Consider the following 13,571-nt stretch of genomic DNA (forward strand, 5'->3'; position numbering starts at 1 on the left):
AAGCATGGAAAAGTCAAGATAGAACAGCTATACACTTACATTTTGATTACTTTCCCCTTATCTATAACTAATACATTTGAAAGATTTCACTGTATGGCCAAAGGAACAAATGCTATCATAATAAAGTATAAAGTATAATTAAGCAATTCTATGTACTCTTAAGTTGTTTTAACAAGATTGTTGATGGTCTTAATTCCTGATTAATTAAAGGTTTTCAGTAATTTTTGTGAAGAATTCAATATTGTTCCCTAATTTTCTGCCTTGATAAATTTGTGTGTATGGCTTTACTTTTTCCCCATTTTATCCAACCAGTTCCCTCAATGAGCTGTATAAAGTTTGTGTAGCACTATTTATTTGCCAAAAAATGCATTTAAAAAATTAATGATATGTACCTCTCAAATAAATACATTTGCTCTACATTTGTACTACTAGAAAAGAAGCTTCTAAGTTTTGATAAAAAGAAAATAGCTTTCACATATTTACAATACAAGATGTAATTCATAAACACTAGAAAAATTTCAGGAGAAGCATTACTTCATAATGACTACAAAGAGCAAATATTCAAGGCTTTTCACGTTATCTTTTCTATTATGTGGCAACAGTACTAAATAACTTACAAGTGTGTATCAGTAAATGTTGTATGTGGTTTGGTGACTGTACTGAAGCTTTTGATAGTGCTCACAAGATCTTCATAATCCGCACACTAAAATAAAGCAATTTTAAGAAGGTAAGAGTTACAAAATAAAGACATTGAGATCTCATTGAGGTTATTTTTAAAATCAAAAAGTTTTTATTGTTGGTTAAACCTATAATTTAATTAAGTAAAAGACCATCCTGACTGAGTGAAATTCACTGTTTGGCCCTCTATCAAAAATTTCAAAAAATATGCAAACCCTAAATGTAAGTATTTTTTTTTTCTTTTAATGACCCTGTAATCCCTTGCATGGAGTCGGGGAAACTGAATGGAGCTGAGTGTTTACTGGCTGGATGCCCTTCCTGTTGTCAATGCAGAGTTCGCAGCAGATATTTATTCATTGTGTCCAAACACAGAAATATCTGCCGCTACCTAGGATCGAACTCACAGCCTCCTGATTGTGAGGAGAGAGCGCGACCTCTAGGCCACTGCACCACTGACGAAGCTATGAACTCTTCAAATCAAAGATGGTTATTAAATTTGCATTTCCCAAATTTGGACTCTCTTTGTAGTTGCCATTTGGGACTTTACATCCCTGGCTAAGAAAACCACCGTATAGGATAGGGAATAATATTTATCACAAGGAAAGTTGTGGGTGAAGGCCCAAAGCCTAATAGGCTTTGCAGATAAAAAGTTAAAATTAAATGGACTTAACATATATGCTACTTAATTTTATATAATACTAGGATAACATTGCTTCACTCAAGAACATTTTATTTATTTAAAATATTTATATACCCATCTTAGAGCACAGCTCAACATGCATTGCTAAATGTGTATATGCTGCATATTAGTAGGAAAAGAGGCATTTTTCCACAGATTGATTTTCTAAGCCTATTATGGACTGCAGCTTGCTCAGTTTTGTGGTCACTGATTGTGCTTGCTTGCCTTACAGTAGTAAAGTTCTGGCAAGCACTGGATGACTTAGCACTTTTGCACAATTAATATTAATACCCACGAAGGCCATTGCTCTTGTTTTACCATTTGGTTACTCAGCATGATTGACCTTTGTTACAAAGGTCGTGTGATTATGGTATGTCAGGATTTGAAGCTAATCAGTTGTCTTTGTATATTGACTTACCAAATTGCTGTCATGGCCATGAATAATGGCATCCCAAACAGTATCTTGTACCGAGGACTTTTGCTCAGATGCTTCAATGAGCTGACTGACACTTCCATGCAGAGAATCTTGGGAAAACCTATCCTCTATCTGGCTTTGGCTTGGCCCCTGGAGGACGGAAACATTTGTACTGCTGTGCATACTCAAAGGCGATGCTGGTCCTGGAATTTTTGTATCTGACAGTCCCTAGGAATAGAAACAAACAAACAATTGGTTTTTTAACTTTTAGGAACCAAGGTATCCTCATATTGCATCTTCCCCTAAGAACTCTCCCATATTGTAGATAAGGGTTGTCAAAAACTCAGTTTCATTAAGGGGTGCATCAGGTTGTGTTTGACCTCGAGGGCCGGGGTAGGCGTGGCCAGAGTAGGTGTGGCCAGCTTGACATCACTCATGTTGGGGACGTCTGGTGGCCCGAGTGCTCTAATAGTGAAAATGGGGTCTTGAGCTCCGATTTCAGCCGAAATGGCCTGCCACCCTCTGCCAGTGAAAATGGAGCTCCGGGGGCTGTGTGCGGCCCTCCCAGGCTCTGTTTCCATCCATAAGCCCCCCGCCCCCGGAGCTCCGTTTTAGCTGGCAGAGGGTGGCAGGAGGTTGTCACGGCTGAAAATGGAGCCTGGGAGGGCTGCATGTGGACTCCCAAGCTCTTTTTTTATCTGGCAAAGACTGTGGGCTGGTCCTTTGCTGTTTCCAGGGCAGCCCTGAGAGCCAGATCTAAGCACCCCATGGGCCTTGAGTTTGACGCCCCTGTTGTAGACCATTCTTAATTGATGACAGTATAGGTAGGCTATATTCCAGCAGAATTTACAAATGCAATTATGTACATCAATGCTCCCTTCAGCTATTGTTCCCCAAGGGAACCGCAGTCTTCTGCAAGGTAGCTTCACAAGTTTGACTCAAGCATGCAAGATACACACAACACTGGCACAATTGCCAATCCAGTCTAAGGAGCCCCTCTTGGACTGCAACACCGACAGGTTTAACTATCTGCTCACAGATTACCAATGTGGTATCCCTCTTGTTATTAACACTAGGTCATGGCTTTCCTAAGTTGGGCACACAGCAGTTTTATGACTTGGCCAATCGAACATGCAGATACAGCAAACTCGGGCGGTAGAGGAGCAATGCCCATTGATCATGTAAATCTACAAGGAAGCCACTTTGGCTCAGAGAATGAAGTACAGGTAGTCTTTGACTTACAACAGTTCATTTAGTGACCAAAGTTATATCAGCACAGAAAAAAGATGTCACAGTTATGAGCTTTGCAGCATGCCCATGATCATAATTCAGATGCTTGGCAACTGGTTCCTATTTATGACCGTTGCTAGGTCTCTAGGTTACGTGTTCACCTTTTGCTACCTCTGATAAGCAAAGTCAATGGGGAAGCCAGATTCACTTAACAACCGTGCTAACTTATCAAGCGCAGTGATTCTCTCAATAACAAAAGCAGGAAAGGTTGTAAAATGGGGCAAAACTCACTTAACAAATGTCTCACTTAACAGCAGAAATTTTGGGCTCAATTATGGTCATAAGTAGAAGGCTACCTGTATGAGACACTTTCTACGTTAATCTTTTTTGAATTGCCATACATTTCATTGCCATACTAAGTAACTCGTCAGTACAGAGAAATGTTGGTTTGTCAGTTGACAGGAGTTGTTCGTACAGTTTTAAGTCAGTTACAGACAAGCTTGAATGGGAAAGAGATGGAGCAGAATATTCTGTAGTCAAAACCCAAGTTTCAGGTGCCTCTGGGAGATGAGTTGAGGATGCTTTGTGTAAAATTTGAATTAATAAGCTTTAATAACTGTTAGCTGTGGTTACTAGTTGTTCAACATTTACAAAAACTTTCCTGATTCCAATTGTAGCATATGCTGTGGTTGAGAAGGTCTTTGATTTTATGAATAGTATTAAAAAGACCCTCAGCTAAACAAGGGTAAGAAAGAGCTCTGCTAGATATTTTAATATACCGGCAGATGCTATATTCTATTCTAGATTGAATATGCCAAATATCTAATCAGGAATGAGGTATTCATAACTTTGCTGATGGCTTTATGCTGATTTAGGATATGAGAGCTTACTTTGTTTAGTGAAGCGGGCCCTGCTGTCTTGCTTGATAGTTGCAATCTCATTACAATATAACAAGGATTGTAAAATCTATTTATGATGCCACTAAGGTAGCTTTGCTAGGAGTGAACTGGGATAAGACAGTGATTATACTGGACAAAACTCAGATGCATCAATCCATATGTCTTCAAGTTGGTGCCCTCTAGATATGAACTTCTAACTCTCATAAACTTTGGCTAACATCAAGTCCAACACATTTGGATGACACTAGGCTGGGGAAGGCTCCACTGTTGACACTATCAGTATACCAGTATCAATTTCTAGAACTTTTTAAATACTATTTTATAATGTTTTGTCCAACTTTGTACTCACTTAACTGTCTTGCTTAGCAATGGAAATTTTGGACTCAACTGTGGTCATAGGCCGAGGACTACATGTATGTATACTTTACCTTTTCTTAAATTAGAAAAGTGCACGTCAAGATTCAGAAAAGGAGAATTAGGTTTTGGCTGTCAATTAGGAACGGTGAATTAGGCATTACCCAAACACATTCCTTAACCACTTCTTGCCATTTGACCATTTTAATTATGATACGGCAGGAGATACTCTGGATAAAAAAGATTGCAAGTTAAACTGTTGCCAAATGATATCCTCTTCACATCGGCTGTGATACACAGATACCAAGCTGATATTGCCTGGCTGCTCAATATATGATTTGTGCTTTAAAAGTTATATTACGAAAGCTGGCACATCAGCTTAATTTTCAGTGGTCAAAGGTAAGCGGACTTGATTGCTTTGCTCATTTATTACAGAACATAAAAACCAAAGACTCTTCATTTGCTCAGCTGCTTCCTCCCCCTGCAGTCAAAATTATACTCAAAATCATATCAACCTAATTTCAGGTCCAAAATGCCACCCAGCAACAAATGAAGCCCCACACAAGGTATGTTCATGCCAAAAGTTCAAGACTGTCAATGCTTGCAAACTTGTTCCACCCAATAGAGTTCACTACCTCCAAGTGCATTGTGTAGCTTTTGAGTGTGATGCTACAGGAGGACTCCGATGTATCGGCCACCCTCTCAAACTGAGATTTAAAAGGGAAAAAAGTGTTACTTGTTTAATCATTCAGGCGCTAAAACAAATTTTCTCTTGTAGGTTAGGCATCAACAATGGCTTATACTGAGTAATCCAGAAGGTCAGTGAGAAGGAGGCTCATAAAATTCCAATATCTTCACATAAAGTGATTTTGATCTGCAGTGTCTTATTGCCCCATTATGCACTCTCCCCCCCCCCCGTACCTATCCACCCCCCAAAAAATAAGACATAAAAAAAAGGAAAGCTGTTAGCAGTAAAGGCTTATGGTGACTGAAAGCCAATTTGTTGTTTTCACTGACAAATTTGCCTAGCATTTGTTTGGGACTGCAGTGGTCGTGTTCCGAATTCAACTGCAGTAATTGAGTTAGATGTAAAAGCAGCACTGACAATTATCAGCACTGTATGCTGGGTGACCTTGAAAAGGATAATAAAACTGAGCTACTTTTTCAATCTAATGGGGAGGGGGGCACAGAGAGCGAGAGAAAAAGAGTCTTCCTGGCAGTTGGAAAGGTATCTTTCTCAAATGTTTATGCAGAGATATGCATTGCAAAGGCTTACCTTATCGGAGCTCAGTGATACTTGTGAAGATGAGATAACAGGGACTTGTAAAGAAGTAGCAATAGGAAGCTGGTGTTGTGAATTATCAGGGAAAGAGGGAAACATCATAGGTACAGGAAAGAAAGGGGGGAAAGTGAAGGCAGGTAGAGAAAGTGTGAAGTTAGAAGGCAGAACAAGAAGAGCACTTCAGATCTTCTAAAGCAGAAGACAAAACAACCACCACCACCACCACACCAGGAAAGCTGAGTGAAACACTTTTGAAATATAAATGTTTCCCAATTGTTGACTGCCTTAGAGAAGAAATTAGATAGCAGATTATGCTGAAAGTATATAGCAATTTTTGGCAAATAGGTAGGCTTAGATGTACATCCACAAATGTCTATGTCTAGCATATGTCAGTGTATAGTGATGGCCACATGACCATGGAAATGTGTTTGGACAATGCTGGCTCCCTTGGCTAAGAAATTAAGATGAGCATCGCCTACTAGAATTGGACACAACTGGAAAGGGGAAACTTTAACTTATATACTAGAGTAGAGTAGCTAAGTTTTGGGGGAAAATGTAGCTGGAAGGGAACGCTAGTGGACGGATATAATAGAAATAGACATTTTGCACAAACCCAGGCCAAGAGAGTCTCTTCTGATATGGCCAAAACCTACTGGATAGCATCCTTACACACAGTTTAAAATGGAATTTTATCTTATACTGTCATTAGTGACAAATAGTAATTTGTTGCTGGTTTTTATAAAATTGGAGGAAGGAAGCACAATGACTGGGATTAAAACCATAGGTGTTTGAGACAACCTTCTGATTCTGTTCTTCCCCTGTATTATACACCAGCAATAGTTAAATGTCCGAGTTAGAGAAATTTCTTCTTCATGCTTGGTTAAAGTTTATTAGAGCATTGCCAATCCAGCACAAAGAGATTTAAAAAGTAAAAAAACCCTTTGTGTTTAGTTGAGTATAGCTTTAAGAGTTCCAAAATAATCATGCCTGGAGAACTGAAATACTGAATTAGAAATAACCTGCTCTCATTATTACGCTCCCAAAAGCCCATTTTATCATCATCATCATCAAGAGTATCATCCAATTTTTTAAGGGCTAAAGTATATATTTTATTTTTAATGGTGGTTATACTTTTAATTCAACTTAAATTGTCCTTTTAGTAGCCTTAAATGCTTTTTTATGAAGAAAGGAGAGATAAAAATATTCAAATTAATAAACAAAAAGCATCCAAGTTTCTTCCTAAATTGTGTATTAATGTTCCTATCTCTTGAAGAGAACTTTGAAAATGAGCCAGGGCTGGATCTATAATGTGTCTGCCAATAAACACTTATCACTTGTTGAGCAAATACATTTTATGCCTGAGGAGGTAGAAGCTCTTTCACAGGAGATTGATTGTCATAATATCTTGATTGTCATAATATTTCTGTTTATAACTTTCTTGCTTAAAACCCTAATTTTCTTCACCTTGGCTATCATCCTTGAAAGTGGGAATAGAAGACTTGAGGAAAAACAAGCTCCAGCTTATGTCTGCCTCTATAAAAGGCACACATAAAAGGTAAAAAAATTATCCTTTTTAGATGTGTCCAACTCTAGGGGTTGATGCTCATCTCTGTTTCTTCGCTGAGTTTGCCAGCGTTGTCCATTTCCATCATCATATGGCCAGCATGACTATATACCAAGACACACAAAATGCTATTATCTTCCCAAACTCAATGTCTTTAATTGCTGAGCTGTCGCGCCCCCCCCCTCCTTATGCCTCTTTACATTGGACATCTTATACCACTGTATGAAGATGTATTATTTATGTATTACTTGTGACTTTTTACATACCTTTCAAAACAAACTCTACAACATTTGGTGGGGGCGTGCATAAGCGCACCAACATGCCTACCGTCCTTGTCCTATTGTTTCTTTTATTTTTCTTATATTTATCCATGTATTCATAACTGTGTTTTTACTTATACCTATTGTCTTGTAAGCAATTGACAAACCAAATAAAATAAATAAAATAAATAAATATCTGGTTTATATGTGACAATTATATGTGACAAGTCATAAAGTTAATAAGCAAAGAAGCCTGTTTCCAAAGTTCAGATTTTTTTTTTCTTTAGAAACCTCAGTAAAACTGTTCAAAGAAATCTTAAATCAGCCTTTAAGATCACATCTGAGTCATCATTACTGAATATTACTGAAAGGAGCAAGTCCAAGCTGCTTGGGACTATTCTTGGAATGCAAGTATTTCCCTTTAAGACATCCATTTGGGCCCCAAACTTAGAAATGCTTCAGGAGTAAGTAGTTTTAACTGTCTACTGGCAAGCCCTAGATGTTTAAATAATAATGATCGACTTGCTAAACTCCTTAAAATGCTTTTAATATAGGCACAAGCTGTGAAAATGAATCATTTACCTGCACATTGCATTTCCTCACCTCACATTTTAAGGGAAACACATAATTAAGCTGTGCCTTCTGGTGCATTATGGCAAGAGAGAGGGCAACACAGATCATCTATTTCTGGCAGCATAATACTTTAAGCATGTGTTTTTAGCCTGCTCAGTTGCTGGAATAAAAGGACTTAAAAAGGTTTAACTTGGACAGCCTTATTCTTTCTTTGGTAAATACAGCACCTTTTTATTTCTGCTTTGCTGTGGAAGTGATATGTGGGAAATGATTCCACAGTCATAATGGGGTTTAAGAGCCACTGCTATATTAGTAGCAATAATTTGCCCTTAGTTGTTGTCTTTCAAAGGGTATTTTTGATGTCTTTCAAATATGGGTTTGATTTATACGGTGTTGGTTTTATATAACGTCTATGGGTGTATCTACGTTGGCCCACAAATCCTGCCTCAACTCTAGTACAGGGCACCTCTTCACAGGAAATCCATTTGCAAAACATAGGCAGAGCACCATACCATGTGAGCTTCTCCTTGTGAATAGACATTCATTGGTGACATTCTCTTTTGAACTGAGACTAAAGGAGGCCTTTCCCGTGAATACAGCTGCTTGTTTATTTTTCTCTGTAGAATTAGAGACAGGAAAATTGCTAGAAGAATCAAGGCAAGGATCGCCATTAGTATCACAAACCACAACTCTGTGTAGAACATTGCTTGCTTTGTGTTGCCTTTGTTATTTTCTCCTGGAGTTGTCAAGACAGGACCTGTGGAATCCAGAAAAAGGATTGGTAGCAAGCAAGGGATGAATGGGGGAGGGGGAGGGAGAGAGAGAGAAAGAAAGAAAGAAAGAGAGAGAGAGAGAGAGAGAGAGAGAGAGAGAAGCAGGAGAAAATTAACATTTTATTTAAGAAAGAAAATATGTGATTCAGTTGTTCTCTGTTAGTTTTGTAATCTGGGGATACTTAGAATCATAGAATGACAGAGTTGGAAGGGACCTTGGAGGTCATCTAGTCCAACCCCCTTGCTTGAGCAGTAGTCTGTTCCAAAGATTAGCCTCTGCCTAGGATCAAACTCATAGCCTCTCGATTGTGAGGCAAGAGCTCCACCTCTAGGCCACCTCTTCATCACACCCTTCTCATTTTCAAGGTGCTGCAGTGCTTAATTTGTGAATGGTCAGCAATGAAAAGTACTTTTCACCTTGCAGACTGTTTTAGTGTTGGTGTTGTTGTTTTCAATGGGAACCAGCCTCTACACTGGGAAGAAGAGGACAGACTGTGTGTGTGCTGAAATTAAGGCAGATGTATCACAATAATCTTGCACAGTGGAAATTGGGTGATGATTTTATGCTTTTAGAACTAGGCATGTTGTAAAAAGCTTTCCTGTGCTCCTGCCAAAGAAATTATGCCCACTGCAGTTCTTATGATGGTATTTAAAAAAAATAAAAATAAAACAAGAATGTTTGGGAATGAATAAGTGGGGAAAGATTTACAAAGGATTTCATTGTTCTTGTTTTTCAGCAAAGAATATGTATTTGCAAACATATCTGGATAAATGTCAGACAATTTGATAATGCAAGCCTGAAGCAATAGCTTGTGAATTTTGAAGGAATATATGTATCAGTGAAATAATAGCATGGAAGCATGCCAAGGCGGTAAACCAGCTAAGCCACTCACTCACCAAATGAATAAATAAATGAATGCTAATCTGGCTTTTCCCTTTTCACTAATTGTCTCCTCTATTGTTTTCAGCTTAAGGTAATGTCTTAGCTGTGTGCACACTTCATTTTTGCAGACAAGACAGCAATAAACATTTTTGTATTATAAATAACAGCTACCCGGAAGCACGAACAGAGATGTATCAAAAAGTGTTTGACACTTGCTCACTCACTCTGTCATGGCCAAAAAAGGCTACTTCTGCAAAGTTTGCTAGTTGCATTCAAATGGAAGTTTCCCTTCAAATGCAAATAGCAGCCTTAGATTGGTGATTTTTGTCAAACTGAGGGCATAAAATTAAAAGTTAAGAAATTACAACAAGAACAAGAACAACAACAACAACAATAATAATAATAATAATAATAATAATAATAATAATAATAATAATAATAATAATAATAATAATAATGTTCCCATTTATTTGTACTGATCCAGTTAACATCACGTTGAATTTGATTTGTGTACAGCAAATATTAAACTGAAGAGAACTGTTAGTATAAGAGGATATAATTGAGATATTTGTTCTTGATTCATATTTTTATGGTCTTATGCCTGATAAAAAGAACTATATTATTAAAGAACCAAAGCACTAAAGATATTTTGTGTATTTATAATGAATAGATGCAATTAAGAGAATAAAACATTCTATGGACTAAGCTAATAATTATAACACAACTTCCAGACACAATGATGAGCAAGATTTTAAAGTAGTTACCAAATCCAGTAGCAGCATTGTACTTGATTACTGGTGTTACAGCACTCCCTTCATCAGTGATGCAAGTCACCTGAAATAAATAAACTGAAAAGAAATGAAGAATTAAAAATATGAACATTATATGCACCTTTTATATTATCATTTCATTTGCATGTCTATATAGAAGCAATTTTTGTCTTGGGAAGCATAATATGCATTGATATTCTCCCTCCATAGTTTGAAAGTTTGCAAATAATAGTTCTATCCTTTAATAGGATGCAAAAGTTCAGATAGCTACAAGACAGTAGCAAAGATTTTTTCCTGTTTCTTGTAGGTCACTGAGTTTTTACCTGGCTTTTTGTAACCCAGAACTGGAAGTGATCATAAAACCTGTAGCCCTGTAGTATGCCACCAAATACCAATAAAATATATTTATTTTGTAGGTCATTTAAATGAATCCCCATATATAAAAAGGGAAGAAGCAACAACCAGCAACGACTATTGGTTCTTCTAATTGCTATTCTCATGCTAAAGTTTAGCAAAACCAGAGAACTACTGAAGCTCCTTGAGCTTTAACATTTTTTTCCTACTTTAATCACTAACTTAAAAATCAATATAAGCATGGGAGATGATAATCAGAATCTGTTCTGGACTATTCTTTTATTACAGTAGTATTTCATCAGATTGTTTTATTTTTTTTCCATCCAGTCTTCTTTCTTACAAAGTGCACAAGCTCAAAAGCTAGATGTAGGTATCCAAGAATATCAAAAATGATGGCTAGTACATGTTTAGCCAAAGGCTAAGTTCGGTGAGGTGGAGAGGAAAAAAAGTTCTGATTCTCCTTTCACACACCTATTCCGAAGCAGTGATAATTTGATTCTTGCATTGGCAACTTCAAGATGGAATTGTCAACTGATGTAAGTGGGACTGCTCTTATGATTGACCTGGAAGCTACAAATAGCATGAAATCAAATAGGTAGTGCAGCCTGGAGTTTCTTTTGATTGAGTATATTGAGTAAATCACTTTGGTATTCACTGTCAGTGAACATGTAGATTTTCTTAAAGATGATCTGTCCCTAACCAGATCTACCCTGCATTTATTAGATTTATGAAAGCCACTAAATTAGATTCAGTATTTTAATGTTGGCAGACAAAACCCCAAAACAATTACCTAAACCAACATTTTCAATTAGAGCAACTTCATAGATATGAGCAACCATAGATATGACTCTGTGGTTTCTTCCCCAAACCCCAAAATTTTTAACCTTAGACTGTCTACTATTGACCTCACCCCACTTCCTAAGAGGCCTGTAGGGGGCATGCATAAGTGCACCAATCGTGCCTACCGTCCCTGTCCTATTGTTTTTTTATTTTTCTTATAAGTATCTATCTCATGTATTCAAAACTATGTTTATTCTTATACCTGTATCTTTATTTGACAAATCAAATAAATACTAAATACTAAAATATATAAATGATCTTTAGAGATGGTCAGATTTTCCATGCTGTATTTTGCTGTTCCATGCTGATGCACAGATGACAACCATCAGTTGTCCTATGGAATAAGCTCTTCTTTATGGTATGTCAATTTTATGTATTTAAGGCATCTCTTGAATCTTTACAGTGGTGCTCTCTATCCATTAATTTCCTCTAACATTCCATTTCCATTCTGACTGATGAACTGATAGCCAATCTTGTTTGTTCATGAGCTCAAGGTAGTGAACATTGTGCTTCTTTATTTTACTTTCTCCTATTTTTCCTTACTATAAAACCCTGTGAGGTAGCTTGTGAAGTCACCCATAGTGTGCATCCATGGTTAAGGTTTTCCCACTCCTAGACCAACATCTATGTTGTTCTCTTAAGATTTGGTTGGCACTGCCCATTCTGTGATTGTGAAATTGAAATTAAAAAAACCCTCAATCAAAGGGCTAAGGAACTCAGTGTTAAGATATTGAGAAACATTTTTGGAAGTTGCTTTATTCAAAAATTGATTGCAAACTGTCTTACTGATAATATGATCGAGTTATGTAAGAGTAAGTAATTTAAACAGAGTTGTGCACATAGGATACATTGCCCTAAAAAGCAAGATTAAAAGATGAATATTCAGGATTACTTTTGTCAGATGTCCTTGGCAAGTACAGTCTGGTATCAAAGCCACTGTAGATGCGTTGCCCTCCTTCCATTAGCACATATTCCTTCAGAAGCCCATTCAGTAGGAAGGTGTGACTCCAATCCAGAAAGATGGTGGATAAATTTCCGATTATGATAAATGGAGATTTGTATAGAGGGACTGGCAAGAAAAACAGAAGCATTAAGACAGTAAATACATTGATATCCAAATCATTAGCCATTGTTCTATGAATGTTTACATCTATTATTGTTCAGTTAGTAGTTTCAAGCAATGGATGATTATCAATTAAAATAAAAATGTTTCCAGTGAAATAAACAAAATTCATGAGTGTTCCCATTCTAGACTGCTGTGTGTTCTTTTTTGGGTGATGATGGTATAGAAAAACAAAAGGCTTAGCAATAGTATGAAAAAAAATATTACCGAGGCTAAGCAATGCTATTAAAAACAATTATCAAACTAAATGTCTCCCATTAAATTGATACTGCAACATAAAGCGTTTTAGTTGACTTCTTAATCCCAGGAATTCTATCTACTTTTATTTGTGTTGCTTTACCTTTGTCCCTATCTACTTCTACTTTGTTTACCACCCGATAGTTTATCCCAGTGTTTCTCAATTACAAAGTTATGTAGACTTCAATTCCCAGAATTTTGGGAATTCCCAAAGGAAGAGAAACTCTTCTATCCATTTTTATTCCATGGTTGCTGTTGTTTCTTTGTTTTTTGGAACTCTTCAACTCCTCCACCTGCCTTTTCCACTCATCGTCATTCTTATGGTCCTGGGAATGTATATTGTCTTCTTCTACTTCTTGAAGTCTGCAGGTGCTGTTTGGTGTTGAGTTTCATTCACATTTGGTGGCTGTTCCTCAGAGGCATCATTCAATACTTCCTCCTGTATAATTATCCACCGTGCCTACCTCTGATGTCTTTATTGTGTTTCAGGGTTGCAGGACTCAGTTACAACGTCATGGACATTATTGTGGCTGTTGGCATGACTGCACTTTCTAACTGCTCTCACTGACCTGGCCCTTGATTGTCAGTTGTTCTCATCTGGAACTGCTGTTGCTTCAGCTCCAGTGCATTCAGTTCTTTTGGGTCTGCTGTCTTCCT

General features: G+C 37.3%; 1 protein-coding gene across 2 annotated transcripts in view; it reads right to left on the bottom strand.

Moving 5' to 3' along the window:
* Positions 1 to 592: 592 nt before the first annotated feature.
* Positions 593 to 13,571, bottom strand: part of USH2A (usherin) — a 502,972-nt gene continuing 489,993 nt past the window's right edge. The window contains exons 66-72 of one of the 2 annotated variants that reach the window (XM_087963886.1): positions 12,447 to 12,623; positions 10,355 to 10,438; positions 8,447 to 8,691; positions 5,532 to 5,600; positions 4,891 to 4,962; positions 1,776 to 2,000; positions 593 to 703 (exon numbers count right to left, since the gene is read on the bottom strand). In XM_087963886.1, coding sequence (XP_087820012.1) covers positions 614 to 703; positions 1,776 to 2,000; positions 4,891 to 4,962; positions 5,532 to 5,600; positions 8,447 to 8,691; positions 10,355 to 10,438; positions 12,447 to 12,623 — 962 coding nt within the window. In that variant the 3' untranslated portion in view covers positions 593 to 613. The remainder of the gene's footprint in view (positions 704 to 1,775; positions 2,001 to 4,890; positions 4,963 to 5,531; positions 5,601 to 8,446; positions 8,692 to 10,354; positions 10,439 to 12,446; positions 12,624 to 13,571) is intronic. The other variant, XM_087963894.1, reaches the window with a different exon arrangement.

This window comes from Notechis scutatus, chromosome 1 (assembly GCF_049901735.1).
Source record: "Notechis scutatus isolate UNSWTSFEM ecotype Mainland chromosome 1, rNotScu1.2, whole genome shotgun sequence".
Classification (NCBI taxonomy): Eukaryota; Metazoa; Chordata; class Lepidosauria; order Squamata; family Elapidae; genus Notechis; species Notechis scutatus.